The 27,354-nt window shown below is 43.7% G+C and overlaps 1 protein-coding gene across 1 annotated transcript in view; it reads right to left on the bottom strand.

The window, feature by feature from the left end:
* Nucleotides 1–223: 223 nt before the first annotated feature.
* LOC106567246 (NMDA receptor synaptonuclear signaling and neuronal migration factor) overlaps nt 224–27,354 on the bottom strand; it is a 196,573-nt gene continuing 169,442 nt past the window's right edge. Inside the window, 3 exon segments of the mRNA XM_045691675.1 lie at nt 224–2,138; nt 2,140–2,198; nt 5,412–5,487. Of these exon segments, the coding sequence (XP_045547631.1) occupies nt 2,100–2,138; nt 2,140–2,198; nt 5,412–5,487 (174 nt within the window). The 3' untranslated portion in view covers nt 224–2,099.

Here is a 27,354-nt window from a genome sequence, read left to right on the forward strand (position 1 = left end):
AAGCTTGTGGAAGGCTACCCGAAATGTTTGACCCAAGTTAAACAATTTAAAGGCAATGATACCAAATACTAATTGAGTGTATGTAAACTTCTGACCCACTGGGAATGTGATGAAAGAAATAAAAGCTGAAATAAAGCATTCTTTCTACTATTATTCTGACATTTCACATTCTTAAAATAAAGTGGTGATCCTAACTTACCTAAACAGGGAATTTTTACTAGGGTTAAATGTCAGGAATTGTGAAAAACTGAGTTTAAATGTATTTGGCTAAGGTGTATGTAAACTTCCAACTTCAACTGTAGGTAAAACAAATCCTAATTTATTTTTGATACATTTCTTTTCAATCCACTCTTATGTTTCCCTCACACTTGTTTTTCTATTTAAAAGGGTAACAGTACAGTCATAGAGATTGATGTTACATAAATGATCAGATACGGGTGGACAGAGAGATACACAGTATGGGTGTTTGCATCTTTAGATGTAGCATCGAAGGTTTATATGAACTTTAGAGAAGAGAACGGAAGAGTACATATAGAACTGCTTTAAGAGCGCTGCGTCAGAGTCTGGGTCTTCAACAGTTAGAGCGTTCGGAGGTGGGTCAAGGTCCCCATGTAGAAGTACTGTTCAAGTACCAACACATCTATTGCTACATCTGAGGGATGACATCGATATCTACCCCTCAACTCTTCACCCGTTAGCTCCCCTCAGAAACAGTACATTTTTCAAGAGCATGACACAGGCCGACAGAACAGTCACACAAAGGAAGACAAATGTGTTTGTGTTATGTTGTGTTGATTTAGCGCTTACAGAGAATACCTTGGCAGGGGATAATGCTGTGTGTGTAAGCAGGCTGGCTTTGACAAGTGTGGAGTTATGTCTTTCTCTTTTCCAACAGTAAGCAGAGCAGCTGTTCCTTTTAGACGTCCCCTGATCATTTACTGTTACTGGGTAACACTAATAGGAGCTTTGCTTGAGCTGTTGGCGATGACACCAGACCTGACATCACAAGTCAGCTGCAGGAAGTGTGTGTCAGTGACTTCACTCTGTGGTGAGAAATTGAATGGTTCAGCTTGGCTATATCACAGAGGGAAAACGCACACACCCACCCACGCACGCTGTGTCTGTGGTCACATCATCCCTACACTTTTGGATCTGGAGCTGAATAAGTTGAAATAGTTAGAAGATAAATATCTCTGAGATATACATTCATCCCAAGCAATGGCAATGATGATAATAGAGTAGGGGATCAAACAAACAGATTATTTCATGGCTAAACCTGAGTTATTGAAAACAGTCCATAAGAAACACCACAACGATACACATCAAAAATATCATATTTTCATATATAGAGTATTTGCATGACTAGAGCTAGACTATATTCATCGGATGTATATACATTTATTTATGCTTCTCCAATCCAGATTTTCTGAAAGAACCAACAACTACAGAACCAGGAAATTGCTATAAGCACCTCAGACACCTTCCACGAGGGAGAGAAAGAGAGAGCACCTCAGACACCTTCCACGAGGGAGAGAAAGAGAGAGCACCTCAGACACCTTCCACGAGGGAGAGAAAGAGAGAGCACCTCAGACACCTTCCACGAGGGAGAGAAAGAGAGAGCACCTCAGACACCTTCCACGAGGGAGAGAAAGAGAGAGCACGTCAGACACCTTTCCCGAGGGAGAGAAAGAGAGAGCACAGAAGCTCCCTTCATCCCTCTGTCTCTCCGTTTATACTCTATCACTCTTTCTCTCCAATCTTCAGGTCTCCTTGTCCTTCTAGCATTCCTTTGGCGTGGTTTCTCTCTTTTTAACCCCTGACCTTTGTGGTTGCGTAGGAAGTGAAGAGGAGGGTTGAAATAAATAATGGGTTAGGCACACAGCGCCGTGAAAGCTGCTATGTCACCCTTCATCCTCCTCCTCTTCCTCCTCTCTATCACTCCTTTCCCTCTTCTCCTCTTCCACCTCTCCCAGTCCTCTCCTGGATGAAAGCATGTATGATGGGTGTTAGAGTTGTGTTGAGCAGTAGGGTTCAGTGGGTCCTCCTGCCCCAGTATAGACTGTATGTATGCTACAGGGTTGACTTCACTTGGAGCCCCGTCACAAAAGATCTTCGTAGTCCAGGAGTTTGGAGTGCTGGCAGGGTTTTCCACAGACGGAAGAGACGGAAGTCAAAGTACATCTCAATAATCTCTTTTCCTAGATAAAAGAAGTAAACATTCAATGATGTGTTTCCCTACAGGGCAACTTATCTAGTTACAAATACAAGGACTGAGCTAGTTTAGATGTTCCCCTCAAGCAAGTCCACCTTAATATACTAGGTTGTGTTGCACTAACATGGATTAACTCTTAAACTGGTTGCACAAAACTTAGTTTCAAATGTATCCTAGTTAAATGTAATTATTCTTTAAACCCAGATCAACTTGCATCCTGTCACTCCGTTGACCAGGGGTTCATTCTAACAAACTGCCACTGGAGGAGGTTTAACAACTCAGTGTTTCTGCTGTATTTCTGGTGTGATTAACAGTTATGTTTCTTATATTATGTTTGTAAAAGTAAACTAGCCAGCTAACTAATTTGACAAAAAGCGCAATTAATTCAATAATTTAGTCTGAAGTGAAAACTCACTTTGCTTGCTAGCGATGACCAGTGAAGGTCCGTTTCTATAGTAATGGAATTAGAACATCATTGTTTTGGTGAATCCATTATGACATGTCACTAATCATAGTTTAAAGATCTAACCTTAATATTAAACCAGATTAATTCATCTAAGTGGTGCAACACATCTCTGATTAAATATAATCCTAGATTTATAAAGTTTAGATTACGTCTAATCTAAGATGAATTTAACCATGTTGGTGCAACCCACCCTTAATATACTGTGTGTGTTACACACAGCTATTGAATATGATAATAATGTCTTTAACATTTGACTGGTTATTCTCAAGAACAATATCATTTACAATGGATGGTTCAACTTTCTATCATTGTGTGTTGCCGCTATGGGAGATGTCATTCACTATTCAGGGAGCAGGCTGGTTTGACCCTCTCTCACGGTGTCACTGTCTGCCATTAACCTTCCTGACCTTATCTAACTCACAACAAAATATCACATAATCACCCAGTGTGTGTAAAAGAGGGAGGGAGGGAGCCAAGATGGTCCAGTTACAATGAATGGACCCATAGGAGTGACAGAGGAAGAAATCAAAATGAGAGCAAATTGAGATAGAGAGATAGCAGTAGCAGAGACAGAGACCAGTAGCAGAGACAGAGACCAGTAGGAGAGAGAGAGAGCAGTAGCAGAGACAGAGACCAGTAGCAGAGACAGAGACCAGTAGCAGAGACAGAGACCAGTAGCAGAGAGAGAGACCAGTAGCAGAGACAGAGAGCAGTAGCAGAGACAGAGACCAGTAGCAGAGACAGAGACCAGTAGCAGAGACAGAGAGCAGTAGCAGAGACAGAGACCAGTAGCAGAGACAGAGAGCAGGAGAAGAGAGAGACCAGTAGCAGAGACAGAGACCAGTAGCAGAGACAGAGAGCAGTAGCAGAGACAGAGAGCAGGAGAAGAGAGAGAGAGCAGTAGCAGAGACAGAGACCAGTAGCAGAGACAGAGACCAGTAGCAGAGACAGAGAGCAGTAGCAGAGACAGAGAGCAGTAGCAGAGAGAGAGAGCAGTAGCAGAGACAGAGAGCAGGAGCAGAGACAGAGACCAGTAGCAGAGACAGAGAGCAGGAGCAGAGACAGAGAGCAGTAGCAGAGACAGAGAGCAGTAGCAGAGACAGAGAGCAGTAGCAGAGACAGAGAGCAGTAGCAGAGAGAGAGAGCAGTAGCAGAGACAGAGAGCAGGAGCAGAGACAGAGAGCAGGAGCAGAGACAGAGAGCAGTAGCAGAGACAGAGACCAGTAGCAGAGACAGAGAGCAGAGACAGAGAGAGCAGTAGCAGAGAGAGAGACAGTAGCAGAGACAGAGAGCAGGAGCAGAGACAGAGACAGCAGTAGCAGAGACAGAGAGCAGTAGCAGAGACAGAGACAGCAGTAGCAGAGACAGAGACCAGTAGCAGAGACAGAGAGCAGTAGCAGAGACAGAGAGCAGGAGCAGAGACAGAGAGCAGTAGCAGAGACAGAGACCAGTAGCAGAGACAGAGACCAGTAGCAGAGACAGAGACCAGTAGCAGAGACAGAGACCAGTAGCAGAGACAGAGAGCAGTAGCAGAGAGAGAGACCAGTAGCAGAGACAGAGAGCAGTAGCAGAGACAGAGACCAGTAGCAGAGACAGAGACCAGTAGCAGAGACAGAGAGCAGGAGCAGAGAGAGAGAGACAGTAGCAGAGACAGAGAGCAGTAGCAGAGACAGAGAGCAGTAGCAGAGACAGAGAGCAGTAGCAGAGACAGAGAGCAGGAGAAGAGAGAGAGAGCAGTAGCAGAGACAGAGAGCAGTAGCAGAGACAGAGACCAGTAGCAGAGACAGAGACCAGTAGCAGAGACAGAGAGCAGTAGCAGAGACAGAGAGCAGTAGCAGAGAGAGAGAGACAGTAGCAGAGACAGAGAGCAGTAGCAGAGAGAGAGCAGTAGCAGAGACAGAGAGCAGAGCAGAGACAGAGAGCAGGAGCAGAGACAGAGAGCAGGAGCAGAGACGAGAGCAGTAGCAGAGACAGAGAGCAGGAGCAGAGAGAAAGAGAGCAGTAGCAGAGACAGAGAGCAGTGAGCAGAGAGAGAGCAGTAGCAGAGACAGAGAGCAGTAGCAGAGACAGAGAGCAGTAGCAGAGACAGAGAGCAGTAGCAGAGACAGAGAGACAGTAGCAGAGACAGAGACCAGTAGCAGAGACAGAGAGCAGTAGCAGAGACAGAGAGCAGTAGCAGAGACAGAGAGCAGGAGCAGAGACAGAGAGCAGTAGCAGAGACAGAGAGCAGGAGCAGAGAGAGAGCAGTAGCAGAGACAGAGAGCAGGAGCAGAGACACAGAGCAGGAGCAGAGACAGAGAGCAGGGAGCAGAGACAGAGAGCAGGAGCAGAGACAGAGAGCAGGAGCAGAGACAGAAGCAGTACAGAGAGAGAGAGTAGGAGCAGAGACAGAGAGCAGTGGCAGAGACAGAGACCAGTAGCAGAGACAGAGAGCAGGAGCAGAGACAGAGAGCAGGAGCAGAGACAGAGAGCAGTATCAGATGGAGATAACAGTCCGCAGAGACAGAGTCAGGAGCAGAAACAGGACGAATGGGCAACAGGGATAAATGAAAATGTGAGGGACAGAGAGAGAGTGAAAGAATGAGAAATAATAACACTTTTAATTGAGGAACAAGTCCATCAATAAATACTTACTTTGAAAGTTAATGCTGGTTGTGTGTGTGTGTGTGTGTGTGTGTGTGTGTGTGTGTGTGTGTGTGTGTGTGTGTGTGTGTGTTGCTTGACAGTCCTCACCCTGTGCGGACAACTCCAGTGGTGACTCAAATTCAATGGAGTAAGGCCTCATCAGGTTCTTTAGCTTCTGGAACAGCTGTTGGCCAACGATAAGAACAGACACCAATTAATCCTCCAGCCTGGCCTCAGAGCCTGGCTCTTCCTCCTGCTAGGTCCTGCCGAGGCCCTCCAGCCTGGACCTAGCACCCGCCACAGTGAGCCTCCAGCTCCAAGCTTTACGGCTGCGGAAAACCTGCGCATTCATCTAAGATGGGTGACAGGGAGGCGAAATAGAGAGAGAGAGAGAGAGAGAGAGAGAGAGAGAGAGAGAGAGAGAGAGAGAGAGAGAGAGAGAGAGAGAGAGAGAGAGAGAGAAAGCGCAAGGCGTGTGTGGAAGAAAATGTTCCAAAGGCACCCAGTGATTGCCAGTCTATGTGTGTTCCCTTCTCTCTACTCTGTGATGACACTGCCTGCTCTGAGGAACACCTCTCCATACACATCTCTGGAGACTGCCCTCAAGGAGAATCAAAGAATTAGCTCATCTGTAATTGAATGGATCTAGACATACTGGCTGACAACTCTCATTCCAGGAGCCTTTGCTTTAGTGTTTTATTGAAGCTGATTTCTCTTCAGGGAGCATAACTGTCTAGCAGGAAGCCCATCCAAGCTGTTCTTCTGATCTGCCAACCTGTGTCCTCAAGTCAAGACACCGCACCAATACAAATAGAATGATAATGCGCTGGGGGTATTGAGTCAAGGTCAATACAAATAGAATGATAATGCGCTGGGGGTATTGAGTCAAGGTCAATACAAATAGAATGATAATGCGCTGGGGGTATTGAGTCAAGGCCAATTCAAATGATACGATAATGTGCTGGGGGTATTGAGTCAAGGTCAATACAAATAGAATGAAATGCGCTGGGGGTATTGGTCAAGGCCAATACAAATGATATGATGATGTGCTGGGGGTATTGAGTCAAGGTCAATACAAATGGAATGATAATGCACTGGGGTATTGAGTCAAGTCCAATACAAATGGAATGATAATGCGCTGGGGTATTGAGTCTAGGTCAATACAAATAGAATGATAATGCGCTGGGGTATTGAGTCTAGGCCAATACAAATATAATGATAATGCACTGGGGGTATTGAGTCAATGCCTATACAAATATAATGATAATGCACTGGGGGTATTGAGTCAATGCCTATACAAATAGAATGATAATGCACTCGGGTAATGAGTCAAGGTCAATACAAATGGAATGATAATGCACTGGGGTATTGAGTCTAGGTCAATACAAATGGAATGATAATGCGCTGGGGTATTGAGTCTAGGTCAATACAAATGGAATGATAATGATAAGTCAATATGTGATAAAACTCTACTACTGAGCAGGAAACGGTTGTTAGCTGCATTCTGAGAAGACTTTTAGATTTAGAGGGTGTTCAGTGGAGCAGGAACCATGACCTGACTGTAACTCTGAAAGGTAGAGAGAAGGAGAGGAGAGGGAGGAGAGGAGGAGTGGAGAGGAGGAGTGGACATTTGTCCCATCTATCTCACACACACGCATGCACAAGCAAACGCTCAGCTATGCAGGCAGGCAGCCAGGCAGACACTCACTTACCACCACCACCCCTCCCACTCACTCCACTCACACACACCACCACTCACCACTACCACCACCACCACGCTACATACACCTGCCACATTTCATGCTCAAACAGACAGACACTGATGCAGAAACCAAGGTCACATATATACATCGGTCTTTACCCCCATGATATATAAGATGTACACGATCACTCATAAGCTGTGACATCACAGCTGTTCCGTGGTCTCTAGATCCACAGTCAGACAAATAATGAGAGAGGAGACACCAAGAGGACGGCACAGCAGAGCCTGGGGACTAGAGGGTTGTGAGGGTTGTTTATAGTGCTTAAGCAGACAGCTATCTTGGCCCCTGCATTTTACTGTACCGGATACTCCCTTAACAGCTTCACAACAGAGATGCCAGAGAGCACTTCCATTATGTAAAAAACACCAAGCACTTTAGCAGAGTGTGTTTTATGCGCGACACACTCTGTTAATGTGTGTGTGTGTGTGTGTGTGTATTTGTTTTTTGTGTATATGTTTGTGTGTTTGTGTGTGTGTGTGTGTGTGTGTGTGTGTGTGTGTGTGTGTGTGTGTTGTGTGTGTGTGTGTGGCTGTGTGTGTGTGTGTGGCTGTAAGTGGAGAATGGTAGCAGCCTCTCCCTGTCACAGTCACTTGGGTCCCTGTGCCTCTAGCAAACCCAGAAACCTGACCCAGGATGAGATAATGGCCTCTGGGAGGGAAAGAGAGAGGGGAGAGAAGTAGAGAGAGGAGGGAGAGAAGTAGAGAGAGAGGAGGGAGAGAAGTAGAGAGAGAGGAGGGAGAGAAGTAGAGAGAGAGGAGGGAGAGAAGTAGAGAGAGAGGAGGGAGAGAAGAAAGAAGAGAGAGAGGAGGGAGAGAAGTGAGAGAGAGGAGGGAGAGAAGTGGAGAGAGAGGAGGGAGAGAGGAGTAGAGAGAGATGAGAGGGAGAGAAGTAGAGACAGAGGAGGGAGAGAAGTAGAGAGAGGAGGGAGAGAAGCAGAAGAGGAGGGAGAGAAGCAGAGAGAATGAGGAGGGAGAAGTAGAGAGCAGAGGAGGGAGAGAAGCAGAGAGAGGAGGGAGAGAAGTAGAGAGAGGAGAGAGGAAGCAGAAGAGAGGAGGGAGAGAAGCAGAGAGAGGAGGAGAGAAGCAGAGAGAGAGGAGGGAAGAGAAGCAGAGAGAGTAAATTAGGAGGGGAGGGAGAGGTAGAGAGAGAGGAGGGAGAGAAGTAGAGAGAGGGGGAGAACCAGAGAGAGAGTGAGAGGAGAGGAGTAGAAAGAGGAGGGAGAGAAGTAGAAAGAGGAGGGAGAGAAGTAGAGAGAGAGGAGGGAGAGAAGTAGAGAGAGAGGAGGGAGAGAAGTAGAGAGAGGAGGGAGAGAAGTAGAGAGAGTGAGGGAGAGAAGTAGAGAGAGAGGAGGGAGAGAAGTAGAGAGAGGGAGGGAGAGGAAGAGAGAGAGAGGGGGAGGGAGAGAAGTAGGGAGAGAGAGGAGGGAGAGGCTAGAGAGAGAGAGGAGAGAAGAGAGAGAGGAGGGAGAAGTAGAGCAGAGGAGGGAGAGGGCGAGAGAGAGAGGAGGGAGAGAAGCAGAGAGAGGAGAGAGAGAAGTAGAGAGAGAGGAGGGAGAGAAGCAGAGAGAGGAGGGAGAGAAGAGAGAGAGGAGGGAGAGAAGCAGAGAGAGAGGAGGGAGAGAAGTAGAGAGAGAGGAGGGAGAGAAGTAGAGAGAGAGGAGGGAGAGAAGTAGAGAGAGAGGAGGGAGAGAAGTAGAGATAGAGGAGGGAGAGAAGTAGAGGAGAGGAGGGAGAGAAGTAGAGAGAGAGGAGGGAGAGAAGTAGAGAGAGAGGAGGGAGAGAAGTAGAGAGAGAGGAGGAAAGTAGAGAGAGAGGAGGTGACACTCTGTAGATCTGTATATAGATCTCCTCCTGGCCTCTGCCGTCATGTGCGATCTCCTCTGACTCTCTGTAGATCATAAATAGATCTCATGACTCTCTGTAGATTTATATAGATCTCCTCCTACTCTGTGAATCTGTATATAATCTGCCTCCTGGCTCTCTGTAGATCTTACCTTCAATCCTCCTACTTATCTGTAGATCTGTATATAGATCTCCTCCTAACAATCTCAAGATCATATAGATCTCATGACTCTCTATTAGATCTATGAAATAGATCATACTCGCTGTAGATGTGTATATAGATCTCCTCCGTACTCTCTGTTGGTCTGTATATAGATCTCCTCCTGTCTCTCTGTTAGTCTGTACATAGATCGCTTTTTCTGACTCTGTAGGTCTGTATATGGATCTCTTCCTACTCTCTGTGAATCTATATGATCTCCTCCTACTCTCTGTAGATCTGTATATAGATCTCCTCCTACTCTCTTATATCGTCTCCTCTACTCTCTGTAAATCTGTATATAGATCTCCTCCCACTGTCTCTCTTACCAGTCTATGTAGATCTCCTCCCTACTCTCTGTACATCTGTATATAGATCTCCTCCTGTCTCTCTGTTCATCTGTATAAAAGTCTCTCACTGTGTCTCTGTAGATCTGTATACTTAGATATCCTCCTGACTCTCTGTGAATTATATAGATCTCCTCCTGACTCTCTGTGGTCTGCTTGTAGAGCTCCTCCTACTCTCTGTAGATCGTATGTAGTTCTCCTCCTGACTCTCTGTAGATCTGTATATAGATCTCCTCCTAACTTCTAGATCTGTAAATAGATCTCTTGACTCTCTAATAGATCTGTTATTGAGTCTCACTCCACAGCTCTGTAGATCTGTATATATATATCTCCTCCTGACTCTCTGTAGATCTGTAAATAGATCTCATACTCTTTGTAGATGTATAGATCTCCTGCTGACTCTCTGTTGGTCTGTATGATTCACTTCTGTCTCTCTGTTGATATTTATATAGATCTCCTTACTCTCTGTAAATCTGTATATAGATCTCCTCCTACTCTCTGTAGATCTGTATATAGATCTCCTCCTGACTCTCTGTATATAGATCTCCTCCTACTCTGTAGATGTTATATTGAGTCTCACCTGTGTCTCTGTAGTCTGTATGTAGATATCCTCCTTACTCTCTGTAGATCTGTATAGGTCTCACTCCTGACTCATCGATCTGTAAATCGATCTCTGTTTCTCTGTAGTCTGTATAGATCTCCTCTTGACTCTCTGTAGATCTGTATATAGATCTCCTCTCTGCCAGCTCTCTGTAGATCCCATATAGATCTCCTCTTACTCTCTTAGTTCTGTATATGGATCTCTCTTGACTCTCTGTAGATATGTATATGGAGTCTCCTCCTGACTCTCTGTTGATCTGTATATAGATCTCCTCCTGACTCTCTGTTGATCTTATAGCGAGTCTCCTCCTACTGACTCTCTGTGGAGTCTTATAGATCTCCTCCTACTCTCTGAGTTCTGTATATAGATCTCCTCCTAGCTCTCACAACAGGTCTGGCATAAGTTCTCCTCCTGACACTCTGTAGATCTGTATATAGATCTCCTCTGACACTCATAGCCAGTCATTATATAGATCTCCTCCTACTCTCTTAGATCATAAATAGATCTCATGACTCTCTCTGTAGATGTGTTATTCTCCTCCTGACTCTCTGTAGATCTGTATATAGATCTCACTCCTGACTCTCTGTAGATCTGTATATGTAGATCTCCTCCTGACTATCTGTAGATCTGTATATAAGATCTCCTCCTAACAATCTCAAGATCTTAAATAATCTCTTGTCTCTGTAGATCTGTAAGTAGATCTCATACTCGCTGTAGATGTGTATATGGAGTCTCCTCGTACTCTCTGGCCCAGTCTGTATATAGATCTCCTCCTGTCTCTCTGTTAGTCTGTATATAGATCGCTTTCGACTCTGTAGATCATATAGTCTCTTCCTGACTCTCTGTAGATCTGTAAATGGAGTCTCATACTGCTATGAATGTTATATAGATCTCTCCCTGACTCTCTGTTGATCTGTATATAGATCTCCTTCTGTCTCTGTTGATATTTATATAGATCTCCTGACTCTCTGTAAGTCTGTATATAGATCTCCTCCTACTCTCTGTGGAGTCTGTATATAATCTCCTCCTACTCTCTGTATATAGATCTCCTCCTACTCTCTGTAGATTATATATAGATCTCCACCTGTGTCTCTACAGGTCTGTATATAGATATCCTCCTTACTCTCTGAATCTGTATATGATCTCACTCCTGGCTCTGTCGTCTTAAATCGATCTCCTACTCTCTGTAGATCTGTATATAGATCTCCTCTTGACTCTCTGTAGATCTGTATATAGATCTCCTCTTCGGCTCTCTATGAGTCTGCATATAGATTCTCCTCTTGACTCTCTGTAGATTCGTATATAGATCTCCTCTTATCCTCTGTAGATATGTATAAGATCTCCTCCTGACTCTCTGTTGAGTCTCCTTCTTGATCTCCTCCCTGACTCTCTGTTGATCTGATATGGCCCAGTCTCCTCCTGGGACTCTCTGTAAGATCCTGTATATGAATCTCCTCCCTGACCTCTCCCCGGAGATCTGGGTACCAGATCTCACTCCTGACTCTCTGTAGATCTGTATATAGATCTCCTCCTGACTCTCTGTTGATCTGTATATGATCTCCCTCCTGACCCTCCCTGTATCTTGTCTAAAGATTCTCACTCCCGAACTCTCTGTAGATCCGTAAATAGATCTCATGACTCTCTGTAGATGTGTATATGAGATCTCCTCCTGACTCTCTGTGATCTGCACCTTAGATCTCCTCCTGACTCTCTGTAGATCTGTACATAAAGATCTCCTCCCTGACTTCTGCAGATCTGTACGATCTCCTCCTAACTCTCAAGATCTGTAAAATTAGATCTCATGACTCTCTGTAGATCTGTAACATAGACTCTCCTGACTCTTTGTAGTGTATATAGATCTCCTCCTTACTCTCTGTTGATCTGTATACGATCCTCCTGTCTCTCTGTAGATCTGTATAAAGATCCTTTCTGACCTCTCTGTAGATCTGTATAGATCTCTTCCTGACTCTCTCTGTAGATCTGTACAGATCTCCTCTTTCTCTGTGATCTGTATAGATCTCCTCCTACTCTCTCTGTATATAGATCTCCTCCTGGCTCTCTGTTCATCTTATATAGATCTCACTCCTGTCTCTCTATGGAAGTCTGTATAAAGATCTCCTCCTGACTCTCTGTACATCTGTATATAGATCTCCTCTGTCTCTCTGTTCTGTCTAACATAAGATCTCCTCCACCATGTCTCTGAGTCTGTATATAGGGAGAAGTATCACTCCTGACTCTCTGTAGATCTGTATATAGATCTCCTCCTGGCTCTCTGTAGACTGTAAGCATAGATCTACCCTCTCACTGACTCTGTAGATCTGATATAAGATCTCCTCCTCGACTCTCTGTAGATCTGTATATAGATCTCCTCTAAGGACTCTGTAGATCGTATCCAAATCTCCTCTTCGACTCTGTGATCTTAAAGATCTCTCCGGCTCTCTGTTGAATCTGTATATAGATCTCACTCCTGACTCTCTGTAGATCTGCTCACTTAGATCTCCTTCTTGACTCTCTGTCGATCTGTATAGAGATCTCCTCCTGACTCTCTGCTAGATCTGTAAATAGATCTCCTCACCTGACTCTCCGTAGACTGTATATAGATCTCCTCCTACTCTCTGTAGATCTGTATATAGATCTCTTCCTGACTCTCTGTTGACTCATATATGAGTCTCCTCCTGACTCTCTGAAGATCTGTATAGATCTCCTCCTGACTCTCTGTAGATCTGATATATGATCTCCTCCTTGACTCTCTGTAGATCTGCTAAGATCTCCCCTTACCGACTCTCCAACCACAGATCTTACATAGATCTCCTCCGACTCTCCCTCTCAGATCCTTATATAGATCTCCTCCTGACTCTGTAGATCTATATATATCTCTCCTGACTCCTCTGTAGATCTGTAAATAGATCTAGCCTGAACTTTTGTATAGTATAGATCTCCTCTGACTCTCTGTTGATCTGTTATAGATCTCCTTCTATCTCTCTGTTAGATTTGTATATGGTAGATCTCCGACTCTTGTAGATCTGTAAAGATCTCCTCCTGACTCTCTGTAGATCTGGTGTACAGATCTCCTCCTGACCTCTGCAGATCTGTAAATAGATCTCCTCCTGACTCTCTGTAGATGTGTATATAGATCTCCCTGTGACTCTGTAGATCTGTATATAGATTTCCTACTTCTTTATGATCTGTATATAGATCTCTCCTAACCTAGATCTGTAAATAGATCTCATCCGACTCTCTGTAGATCTGTAACAGATCTCCTCCTACTCTGCTTAGCTGTATCCACATATCTCCTCCTGAGCTCTGTAGATCTGTAATAGATCTCGCTCATTTGCAGATCTGTATACTAGTCCTCCTGACCTCTGTTGATCTGTATAGTCTGTCTCTCTGTTGATATCTCTCTTGTAAATCCTGTGCACTAAAAAGCTCCTCCTGACCTCATGAGATCTGCGATAGATCTCCTCCTGACCTCTGTATACTAGATCTCCTCCTGACTCTCTGCAGATGTGTATAGATTCTTCCCTGTCTCCAGCATCTGTATAAGATCTCCTCCTTACTCTCTGTACATCTGCGATACGATCCTCCTGGCTCTGTCGATCTGTAGTATACAGATCTCCTGACTCTCTGTAGATCTGTATATCCAGTCTCTCCCGACTCTCTGTAGATCTGTGACATCTCCTCTTGACTCTCTGTAGATCTGTATATAGATCTCCTCACCTCTCTGTAGATCTGTATGATCTCTCGACTCTCTGTAGATCTGTATAGATCTCCTCCTGACTCTCTGTTGATCTGTATAGATCTCCTCCCTGACTCTCTGTTGATCTGTATATGTGATCTCCTCCTGACTCTCTGCAGATCTGTATAAGATCTCTCCTGACCTCTCTGTAGAGTCTGTATATAGATCCCTCCTGACTCTCTGTAGATCGTATATAGATCTCCTCCTGACTCTCTAGCAGTTCTGTATATAGATCTCCTCCTGACACTCTGCAGATCTGTTATAGATCTCCTCCTGACTCTCTGTAGATCGCTCAAATAGATCTCCTCTCTGTAGATGTGTATATAGATCTCCTCCTGACTCTCTGTAGATCATACAGATCTCCTCCTGACTCTCTGTAGATCTGTATATACTTCTCCTCCTGACTATCTGTAGATCTCTACAGATCTCCCTCCCAATCTCAAGATCTGTAAATAGATCTCATGCACTCTCTGTCGATCGGTAAATAGACTCACTGACTGGCTCTAGATCTGTATATAGATCTCCTCCTGACTCTCTGTAGATCTGTATATAGATCTCCTCCTAACTCTCTGCAGATCTGTAGAAATAGATCTCCCCGACTCTCTGCAGATCTGTATATAGATCTCCTCCTGACTCTGTAGATCTGTATATAGATCTCCTCCTGACTCTCTGTGGGAATCTGTAAACTAGACCTCCGATCTCTGTAGATGTGTATATGATCTCCTCACTCTCTGTTGATCTGTAATATGAGTCTCCTCCTGGATCTCTCTCTGTATACTTCCACTCTCTGCAGATCTATATAGATCTCCTCTTCCCGACGCTCTCTGTAGATCTGTATATAGATCTCCTCCTGACCTCTCTGTGATCTGTATATAGATCTCCTACTCTCTCTGTGATATGCAGATCTCCCCTGACTCTCAGACCTGTACACCTCCTGATCTGTGAGATATGTAGATCTCCTCCTGACTCTCTGTTGATCTCATATTGATCTCCTCTGACTCTGCTGTTCTGTATACAGATCTCCTCCTGACTCTCTGTAGATCTGTATATCGTCCTTCTCTCTGTAGATCTGTATATAGATCTCCTCCTGACTCTCTGTAGATCTGTATATAGATCTCACTCCTGACTATCTGTAGATCTGTAATAGATCTCCTCCTAATCTCGATCTGTCAAACAGATTTCGACTCTCTGTTAGATCTGTAAATAGACTCCTGACTCTGTAGACTGTATATAGATCTCCTCCCTGACTCTCTGCAGATCTGTATATAGATCTCCTCCTGACTCTCTGTAGATCTGTAAATAGATCTCCGACTCTCTGTAGATCTCTGTATATAGATCTCCTCACGACTCTGCAGATCTGTATATAGATCTCCCTGACTCTCTGTAATCTGTAAATAGACCTCCTCCCGACTCGTTTGTAGATTGTATATAGATCTCCTCAACTCTCTGTTGATCTGTATATAGCTCCCTCCTGTCTCTCTGTTGATCTGATAAGACCGCTTCCTGACTCTCTGTAGAGTCTGTATATAGATCTCCTCGACTCTCTGTAGATCTGTATAGATCTCCTCCTGACTCTCTCTGTAGATCTGTATACTAGATCTCCTCCTGACTCTCTGTCGATCTGTATACTAGATCTCCTCCGACTCTTGTATATAGATCTCCTCCTGACTCTCTGTAGATCTGTATATAGATCTCCTCCTGACTCTCTGTAGATCTGTATATAGATCTCCTCCTGACTCTCTGTACATCTGTATAGATCTCCTCCTGTCTCTCTGTAGATCTGTATATAGATCTCCTCTGACTCTCTGTACATCTGTATATAGATCTCCTCCTGACTCTCTGCCGATCTGTATATAGATCTCCTCCTCTTATACCCACTCTCTGTAGATCTGTATATAGATCTCCTCCTGTCTCTGTCGATCTGTATATAGATCTCCTCCCGACTCTCTGTAGATCTGTATATAGATCTCCTCCGTCTCTCTGCATCTGTATATAGATCTCCCTCCTGACCTCTGTACATCCATATAGATCTCCTCCGTGTCTCTGTAGATCTGTATATAGATATCCTCCTGACTCTCTGCAGATCTGCATATAGATCTCCTCCTGACCTCTGTAGATCTGTATATAGATCTATTCCTCCCGACCTCTGTAGATCTGCATACAGATCTCCTCCTGACCTCTGTAGATCTGTATACAGATCTCCTCCGATTCCTGCAGATCTGCATTTAGATCTCCTCTGACTCTCTGTAGATCTGTACAGATCTCCTCTTGACTCTGTAGATCTGTATACAGATCTCCTCCTGACTCTGTAGATCTGTATATAGATCTCCTCCCGACTCTCTGTAGATCTGTATACAGATCTCCTCTTCGACCTCTGTAGATCTGCATATAGATCTCCTCCTGACTCTCTGCAGATCTGTAAATAGATCTCCTCCTGACTCTCTGTAGATCTGTATGTAGATCTCCTCCTGACTCTCTGTAGATCTGTATAGATCTCCTTTACTCTCTGTAGATCTTTTAGATCTCCCTCCATCTCAAATCTGTAAAATCCCCGACTCTCTGTAGATCTGTATACAGATCTCCTCCTGACCTGTAGATCTGTATATAGATCTCCTCCTGACTCTCTGTAGATCTTCAAATAGACCTCATGACTCCGCTGTAGATGTGTTAGATCTCCTCCTGACTCTCTGTTGATCTGTATCTAGATCTCCTCCCGACCTCCTGTAGATCTGTATAAGATCTCCTCCTGACTCTCTGTAGATCTGCATATAGATCTCTTCCTGACTCTCTGTAGATCTGTATATAGATCTCCTCCCGACTCTCTGTAGATCTGTATATAGATCTCCTCCTGACTCTCTGTATAGATCTCCTCCTGACCTCTGCAGATCTGCATATAGATCTCCTCCTGTCTCTCTCTCGATCTGTATATGATCTCCTCCTGACTCTCGTACATCTGCATATAGATCTCCTCCTGACTCTCTGCAATCTGTATATAGATCTCCTCCTGACTCTCTGCAGATCTGTATAAAGATCTCCTCCTGTTCTCTGTATCTGTATACAGATTCCTCCTGACTCTCTGTAGATCTGTATAAGATCTCCTCCCGACCTCGTAGATCTGTATAGATCTATTCCTCACTCTCTGTAGATCTGTATATAGATCTCCTCCTGGACTCTCTGTAGATCTGTATTTAGATCTCCTCTAGACTCTGTAGATCTGTATATAGATCTCCTCTGACTCTGTAGATCTGCATATAGATCTCCTCCTGACTCTCTGTAGATCTGCTATATAGATCTCCTCCTGACTCTCTGCAGATCGTATATAGATCTCCTCTTGACTCTCTGTAGATCTGTATATAGATCTCCTCCTGACTCCCTCTGTAGATCTGCAAATAGATCTCCTCCTGACTCTCTGTAGATCTGTATACAGATCTCCTCCTGACTCTCTGCAGATCTGTATATAGATCTCCTCTTGACTCTCTGCAGATCTGTATATAGATCTCCTCCTGACTCTCTGTAGATCTGTAAATAGATCTCCTCCGACTCTCTGAAGATCTGTATATAGATCTCCCTCACTCTCTGTAGATCTGTATATAGATCTCCTCCGACTCTCGAGATCTGCATATAGATCTCCTCCTGACTCTCTGCAGATCGTAAATAGATCTCCTCCCGACTCTCTGTAGATGTGTATATAGATCCCTCCCGACTCTCTGTAGATCTGTATATAGATCTCCTCTTGACTCTCTGTAGATCTGTATGGAGATCTCCTCCTGACTCTCTGTAGATCTGCATAGATCTCCTCCTGACTCTCTGTAGATCTGTATATAGATCTCCTCCAGACTCTCTGTAGATCTGTATACTAGATCTCTTCGACTCTCTGCAGATCTGTATACGATCTCCTTTTGACTCTCTGTAGATCTGTATATAGATCTCCTCCTGACTCTCTGTAGATCTGTATACAGATCTGTCCCACTCTCTGTAGATCTGTATATAGACCTCCTCCTGACTCTCTGTAGATCTGCATTTAGATCTCCTCTATGACTCTCTGTAGATCTGTATATAGATCTCCTCTTCGACTCCGTAGATCTGCACATAGATCTCCTCTTGACTCTCTGTAGATCTGTATATAGATCTCCTCTTGACTCTCTGTAGATCTGCATATAGATCTCCTCCTGACCTCTGTAGATCTGTATATAGATCTCCGCTGCTGTATCTGACTCCTCCTGACCTCTGCAGATCTGTATAGATCTCCTCCTGACTCTCTGTAGATCTGTAAATAGACCTCATACTCCTGTAGATGTGTATATAGATCTCCTCGACTGTTTCTCTGTTGATCTGTATATAGAATTTCCTCCTGACTCTCTGTAGATCTGTATATAGATCTCTTCCTGACTCTCTGCAGATCTGTATATAGATCTCTTCCTGACTCTCTGTAGATCTGTACATAGATCTCCTCCTGACTCTCTGCAGATCTGTATATAGATCCCTCCTGACTCTCTGTAGATCTGCGTATAGATCTCCTCCTGACTCTCTGTAGATCTGCATATAGATCTCCTCCTGACTCTCTGTTCATCTGCATATAGATCTCCTCCTGTGTCTCTGCAGATCTGCATATAGATATCCTCTGACTCTCTGTAGATCTGTATATAGATCTCCTCCTGACTCTCTGGTGATCGTAAATAGATCTTTTCCTGACTCTCTGTAGATCTGTATATAGATCTCCTTTGACTCTCTGTAGATCTGTATATAGATCTCTTCCTGACTCTCTGTAGATCTGCATATAGATCTCCCCTCACTCTCTGTAGATCTGTATATAGATCTCCCTGACTCTGTAGATCTGTATATAGATCTCCTCCTGACTCTGCAGATCTGCATAGATCTCTTCCTGACTTCTGTAGATCTGTATATAGATCTCCTCTCGACTCTCTGTAGATCTGCTTATAGATTTCCTCCTGACTCTCTGCAGATCTGCATAAAGATCTATTTCCTCGACTCTCTGTAGATCTGTATATAGACCTCCTCCCGACTCTCTGTAGATCTGTATATAGATCTCCTCTCCTGAGATCTGTATATGGATCTCCTCCTGACCTCTGTAGATCTGTATACAGATCTCTTCCCCTGATCTTGCAGATCTGTATATAGACTCTCCTCGACTCTCTGTAGATCTGTATATAGATCTCGTCCCGACTCTCTGTAGATCTGTATATGGATCTCCTCTTACTCTGCAGATCTGTATATAGATCTCCTCTCGACTCTCTGTAGATCTGTATATAGATCTCCTCCTGACTCTCTGTAGATCTGCCATATAGATCTCCTCTCGACCTCTCTGTAGATCTGTATATATATCTCCTCCTGACTCTCTCTGCAGATCTGCATACAGATCTCCTCCCGACCTCTGTAGATCTGTATATAGATCCCTCCCGATTCTCTGTAGATCTGTATACGATCTCCTCTTGACTTTCTCTGCAGATCTGTATACAGATCTCCTCTTGACTCTCTGCAGATCTGCATACAGATCTCCTCTTGACTCTCTGTAGATCTGTATATAGATCTCCTCCCGACTCTCTGTAGATCTGTATATAGATCTCCTCCCGACCTCTGTAGATCTGTATATAGATCTCCTCCTGACTCTCTGTAGATCTGTATACAGATCTCCTCCCCACTCTCTGTAGATCTGCATATAGATCTCCTCCTGACTCTCTGTAGATCTGTGTACAGATCTCCTCCTGACTCTCTGTAGATCTGTAATAGATCTCCTCCCGACTCTCTGTAGATCTGTAATAGATCTCCTCCTGACTCTCTGTAGATCTGTAAATAGATCTCATGACTCTCTGTAGATGTGTATACAGATCTCCTCCTGACTCTCTGCAGATCTGTATATAGATCTCCTGACTCTCTGTATATACTTCTGACTCTCTGTAGATCTGTATATAGATCTCCTCGACCTCTGTAGATCTGCATATAGATCTCCTCTTGACTCTCTGCAGATCTGTATAAGATCTCCTCCCCACTCCTGTTGATCTGTATACAGATCTTTCCTCGAACTCTCTGTAGATCTGTAAAGACCTCGACTCCGTCTTGCTTAGATCTCCTCTCGACCTCTCTGTAGATCTGTATATAGAGCTCCTCCCGACTCTCTGTAGATCTGTATATAGATCTCCTCCTGACTCTCTGTAGATCTGTATATAGATCTCTTCCTGACTCTCTGTAGATCTGTAAATCGATCTCCTCTGACTCCGTAGATCTGTATATGATCTCTCGATCTCTGTAGATCTGTATATAGATCTCCTCGACTCTCTGTAGATCTGTATATAGATCTCCTCCCGACTCTCTGCAGATCTGCATATAGATCTCCTCCGACCTCTGTAGATCTGTATATATATCTCCTCCGACTCTCTGTAGATCTGTAATAAGATCTCCCCGACTCTCTGTAGATCTGTATATAGATCTCCTCCTGACTCTTGCAGATCTGTATACAGATCTCCTCCTGACTCTCTGTAGATTCTGTATAGAGATCTCCTCCTGACTCTCTGTAGATCTGTAAATAGATCTCATGACTCTCTGTAGACCTGTATATAGATCTCCTCCGACTCTCTGTTGATCTGTATATAGATCTCCTTCTGCCTCTCTGTAGACCTTTATAAGATCTCCTCCCGACTCTCTGTAGATCTGTATATAGATTCTCACCCTGACTCTCTGTAGATCTGTATATAGATCTCCTCCTGACTCTCTGTATATAGATCTCCTCCCGACCTGTCCCTGTAGATCTCCTCTGTCTTGTTCATGTATACAGACTCCTCCCGACTCTCTGTACATCTGTACACAGATCTCCTCCTGTGTCTCTGTAGATCTGTATATAGATTCCTCCTGACTCTGCCGTGTATATCGATCTCCTCGACTCTCTGTAGATCTGCATACAGATCTCCTCCTGACTCTCTGCAGATCTGTATATAGAATTCCTCGACTCTCTGTAGATCTTAATGCCTTGACTCTCTGTCGATCTGTATATATCCCCGACTCTCTGCAGATCTGTATATAGATCTCCTCCTCGACCTCTGCAGATCTGTATATAGATCTCCTCCTGACTCTCTGCAGATCTGTATATAGATCTCCTCCTGACTCTTAGCTGCAAATATCTCCCGACTTCCCAGTCTGTATATAGATCTCCTCTTGACTCTCTGTAGATCTGTATATGATCTCTCCTGACTCTCTGTTGATCTTATAAGATCTTTTCCTCACCTCTGCAGATCTGATATAGACTCCTCTGACTCTCTGTAGATCTGTATATAGATCTCCTCTTGACTCTCTGTAGATCTGTATATAGATCTCTTCCCTGACTCTCTGTAGATCTGTATATAGATCTCTTCCTGACTCTCTGTAGATCTGTATAAGATCTCCTCTTGACTCTCTGCAGATCTGTATATAGATCTCTTCCTGACTCTCTGTAGATCTGTATATAGATCTCCTCTTGACTCTCTGTAGATCTGTATACAGATCTCCTCCTGACTTCTCTGTAGATCTGATATAGATCTCCTCCCGACTCTCTGTAGATCTGTATATAGATCTCCTCCTGACTCTCCGCAGATCTGCATATAGATCTCCTCCTGACTCTCTGCAGATCTGTATAAGATCTCCCTCCTGACTCTCTGTAGATCTGCATATAGATCTTCCTCGATTCTCATAGATCTGCATATAGATCTCCTCTTGACTCTCTGTAGATCTGTATATAGATCTCCTCTTGACTCTCTGTAGATCTGTATATAGATCTCCTCCTGACTCTCTGTAGATCTGTATACTTAGATCTCCTCCTGACTCTCTGTTGATCTGTATATAGATCTCCTCCTGATTCTCTGTTGATCTGTATATAGATCCTCCTCCTGACTCTCTGTAGATCTGCATATAGATCTCCTCCTCGACTCTCTGTAGATCTGCCTAGATCTCCTCCTGACTCTCTGTAGATCTGTATAGATCTCCTCCCGACTCTCTGTAGATCTGTATATAGATCTCCTCCCGACTCTCTGTAGATCTGTATATAGATCTCCTCCTGACTCTCTGTAGATCTGTATATGGATCTCATGACCTCTCTTAGATGTGTAATAGATCCCTCCTGACTCCTGTAGATCTGTATATAGATCTCCTTCTGTCTCTCTGTTGATCTTTATATAGATCTCTCTGACTCTCTGTAGATCTGTATATAGATCTCTTCCTCACTCTCTGTAGATCTGTATATAGATCTCCTCCCCGACTCTCTGTAGATCGCACATACATCTCCTCCTGACTCTCTGTAGATCTGTTTAAAGATCTCTTCCTCACTCTCTGTAGATCTGTATAGACCTCCTCCTGACTCTCTGCAGATCTGTATCAGATCTCCTCTCGACTCTCTCGCAGATCCGTATAGATCTCCTCCGACTCTGTAGATCTGTATATAGATCTCCTCCTGACTCTCTGTAGATCTGTATACTAGATCTCCTCCTGACTCTCTGTAGATCTGTATATAGATCTCCTCTTGACCTCTGTAGATCTGTATATAGATCTCCTCTCGACTCTCTCTGTAGATCTGTAACTAGATCTCATGACTCTCTGTAGATCTGTATATAGATCTCCTCCTGACTCTCTGTAGATCTGTATATAGATCTCCTCCTGACTCTCGCAGATCATATAATCTCCTCCTGACTCTCTGTAGATCTGTATATAGATCTCCTCCCACTCTCTGCAGATCTGTATATAGATCTCCTCCTGACTCTCTGTAGATCTGTATATAGATCTCCTCCTGACTCTCGTAGATCTGTATATAGATCTCCTCCCGACTCTCTGTAGATCTGTAAATAGATCTCATGACCTCTCTGTAGATGTGTATAGATCTCCTCCTGACTCTCTGTTGATCTGTATATAGATCTCCTTCTGTCTCTCTGTTGATATTTATACTTAGATCTCCTGACTCTCTGTAGATCTGTATATAGATCTCCTCCTGACTCTCTGTAGATCTGTATATAGATCTCCTCCTGACTCTCTGTATATAGATCTCCTCCGACTCTTCCCTATATAGATCTCCTCTGTCTCTCTGTTCATCTGTATATAGATCTCCTCCCGACTCTCTGTACATTTGTATGATCTCCTCCTGTGTCTCTGTAGATCTGTATATAGATATCCTCCTGACTCTCTGTAGATCTGTAAATCGATCTCTGACTCTCTGTCGATCTGTATATAGATCCCTCCTGACTCTCTGCAGATCTGTATATAGATCTACTCCTCACTCTCTGTAGATCTGTATACAGATCTCCTCCTGACCTCTCCTAGATCTGTATATAGATCTCCTCTAGACTCTGTAGATCTGTTATATAGATCTCCTCTTACGCCTGTAGATCTGTATATAGATCTCCTCCTGACTCTCTGCAGACGTCTGCTACAGATCTCCTCCTGACTCTCTGTTGATCTGTTTACAGATCCTTCCTCACTCTCTGTAGATCTGTATATAGATCTCCTCCTGACTCTCTGTAGATCTGTATATGTGATTCCTCCTCGACTCTCTGTAGATCTGTATATAGATCTCCTCTTGACTCTATCTGTACATAGATCTCCTCCTGACTCTCTGCAGATCTGCATATAGATCTCCTCCTGACTCTCTGTAGATCTGTATATAGATCTCCTCTTGACTCTCTGTAGATCTGTATAGATCTCCTCTGACTCTCTGTAGATCTGTAAATAGATCTGACTCTCTGTAGATTATATAGATCTCCTCCTGACTCTCTGTAGATCTGTATATATCTCCTCCTGACTCTCTGCAGATCTGTATATATATCTCCTCCTGACTCTCTGCAGATCTGTATATAGATCTCACTCCTGACTCTCTGTAGATCTGTATATAGATTCTCCTCCCGACTCTCTGTAGATCTGTATATAGATCTCCTCCTGACTCTCTGTAGATCTGTATATAGATCTCCTCTTGACTCTCTGTAGATCTGTATAGATCTCTCCTGACTCTCTGTTGATCTGTATATCGATCTCCTCCTGACCTCTTGATCCGCTAGATCTCCTCGACTCTCTGTAGATCTGTATATAGATCTCCTCCTGACTCTCTGGAGAATCTGTATAAGATCTCCTCCTGACTCTCTGTAGATCTGTATACAGATCTCCTCCTGACCCCTCTGTATGATCTCCTCCCGACTCTCTGCCCAGATCCGTACATAGATCTCCTGCTGACTCTCTGTTCATCTGTATATAGATCTCCTCCTGACTCTCTGTACATCTGTATACAGATCTCCTCCTTGTCTCTGTAGATCTGTATAGAGATTCCTCCTGACTCTGTCAGATCTGTAAATAGATCTCATTGACTCTCTGTAGATCTATATAGATCTCCTCCTGACTCTCTGTAGATCTGTATATAGATCTATTCCTCCTCTCTGTAGATCGTATATAATCTCTTCCTGCTCTCTAGACGCATTTAGATCTCCTCTCGACTCTCTGTAGATCTGTATATAGATCTCCTCTTGACTCTGTAGATCGATTAGATCTCCTCCTGACTCTCTGTAGATCTGTATATAGATCTCCCTCCTGACTCTCTGTAGATCTGTATAGATCTTCCTCACTCTCTGTAGATCTGTATATAGATCCTCCTCCTGACTCTCTGTAGATCTGTGTATAGATCTCCTCTGACTCTCTGCAGATCTGTATATAGATCTCCTCTTGACTCTGTAGATCTGTATATAGATCTCCTCCTGACTCTCTGTAGATCTGTATAGATCTCCTCCTGACTCTCTGCGAGATCTGTATATAGATCTCCTCTCGACTCTCTGTAGATCTGTATATAGATCTCCCATCCTGACTCTCTGAGATCTGTAAATAGATCTCCTGACTCTCTGTCGATTGTATATAGATCTCTCCTGACTCTCTGTAGATCTGTATATAGATCTCCTCTGACTCTCTGCTGATCTTCGTATAAAGATCTATTCCTCCTGACTCTCTGTAGATCTGTATATAGACCTCTCCTGACTCTCTGCATCTGTATATAGATCTCCTCTGAGCTCTCTGTAGAGTCTGCATATAGATCTCCCACCCGCTCTGTAGATCTGTATATAGATCTCCTCCTGACTCTCTGTAGATCTTTATATAGATCTCCTCCTGACTCTCTGTAGATCTGATATAGATCTCCTCTTGACTCTCTGCAGATCTGTATATAGATCTCCTCCTGACTCTCTGTAGATCTGTAAATGAATCCACGACCTCTGTAGTTGTATATAGTCTCCTCCTGAACTCTCTGTAGATCTGTAGATTCCTCCTGACTCTCTGCTTAGATCTGTATATATATCTCCTCCCGACTCTCCTTGCAGATCTGTATATAGATCTCCTCCTGACTCTCTGTAGATCTGTATATAGATCTCCTGATTCTGTAGATCTGTATAAGATCCCTCTTGACTCTCTGTAGATCTGTATATAGATCTCCTCCTTTGACTCTCTGCAGATCTGTATATAGATCTCCTCTTGACTCTCGTAGTCATATATAGATCTCCTCCTGACTCTCTGTTAGATCTGTATATAGATCTCCTCCTGACTCTCTGTTCATCTGTATATAGATCTCCTCCTGAGCTCTCTGTTGATCTGCATAAGATCTCCTCCTGACTCTCTGTAGATCTGTATATAGATCTCCTCCTGACTCTCTGTAGATCTGTATAAGATCTCTCCCTGACTCTCGTACATCTGTAAATAGATCTCATGACTCTCTGTAGATGTGTATATAGATCTCCTCCTGACTCTCTGTAGATCTGTATATAGATCTCCTTCTGTTCTCTCTGTAGATATTTTGTATAGATCTCTGACTCTCTGTAGATCTGTATTAGATCTCTTCCCTCTCTGTAGATCTGTAAGATCTCCTCCTCTCCTGTATATAGATCTCTCCTGACTCTGTAGATCCCTATATAGATCTCCTCTGATCTCGTTCAGTCTGTATATGATCTCTCCTGACTCTCTAGATCTGTATTTAGATCTCCTTCTGACTCTCTCTGTAGATCTGTATATAGATCTCCTCTTCGACTCTGTAGATCTGTATAAGATCTCCTCTCGACTCTCTGTAGATCTGTATACTTAGATCTGCACCTCCTGACTCTCTGTGCAGCTGTTTAAAGATCCTTCCTCACCTCTGTAGATCTGTATATAGACCTCCTCCTGACTCTGTGCAGATCTGTTAGAATCTCCTCCCTGACTCTCTGTAGTATATAGATCTCCTCCTAACTCTCTTATATCCCTATATAGATCTCACTGACTTCTCTCGTGTTCATCTGTATATAGATCTCCTCCTGACTCTCGCAGATCTGTATTGGTAGACTCCTCCTACCTCTGTAGATCTGTATATAGTTCCTCCTTCGATCTTAAATCGATCTCTGACTCTCTGTAGATCTGTATATAGATCTCCTCTCGACTCTCTGTAGATCTGTATATAACTAGATCTATTCACCTCACTCTCTGTAGATCTGTATATAGATCTCCACCCTGCTCTCTAGATCTGTATTTAGATCTCCTCGACTCTCTCGTAGATCTGTATATGATCTTCCCTCTTGACTCTGTAGATCTGCGTATAGATCTCCTCACAGACTCTCTGCAGATCTGTATATGAGATCTCCTCCCTGACTCTCTCTGCAGATCTGATATTAAGATCTATTCCCTCTCACTCTCTGTAGATCTGTATATAGACCTCCTCCTGACTCTCTGTAGATCTGTATTTAACGATCCTCTAGACCTCTCTGTAGATCTGTATATAGATCTCCTCTTCGACTCTGAGATCTGTATACTAGATCTCCTCCATTGACTCTCTGTAGATCTTTATATAGATCTCCTCCTGACTCCCCTCTGTAGATCTGTATATAGATCTCCTCTTCGACTCTCTGTCGATCTGTATAGCAGATCTCCTCCTGACTCGCTGTAGATCTATGATCTCCTGACTCTCTGTAGATGTGTATATAGATCTCATCCTGACTCTCTGTAAGTCAGCATATAGATCCTCCTGACTCTCTGTCGATCTGTATATATATCTCCTCCTGACTCTCTGTTGATCTGTATATAGATCTCCTCCTGACCATCTGTAGATCTGTATACAGATCTCTACTAATTCTCTACGATCTGTATATAGATCTCCTCTTGACTCTGTAGATCTGTATAATCTCCTCTTGACTCTCTTGTAGATCTGTATATAGATCTCCTCCTGACTCTCTGTTGATCTGCACATAGATCTCCTCCTGACTCTCTGTAGATCTGTATATAGATCTCCTCCTCGACTCTCTGTTGATCTGTATAAGATCTCCTCCCGACTCTCTGTAGATCTGTATATAGATCTCCTCCGTCTCTTAAGATCTCCCCTACTCTCTGTCAGATCCCTACATAGACATCTCCTGTTGTCTCTCTGTTCATCTGTATATAGATCTCCTCCCTGACTCTCTGTACATCTGTATATCGATCTCTTCCTGTGATCTGTAGATCTGTATATAGAGTTCGTCCTCCTGACTCTGTCGTCTGTAAATCGATCTCATCGCACTCTCTGAGTCTGGTATATAAGATCTCCTCCTGACTCTCTGTAGATCTG

The sequence above is a fragment of the Salmo salar genome, chromosome ssa01, assembly GCF_905237065.1.
Source record: "Salmo salar chromosome ssa01, Ssal_v3.1, whole genome shotgun sequence".
Lineage (NCBI taxonomy): Eukaryota > Metazoa > Chordata > Actinopteri > Salmoniformes > Salmonidae > Salmo > Salmo salar.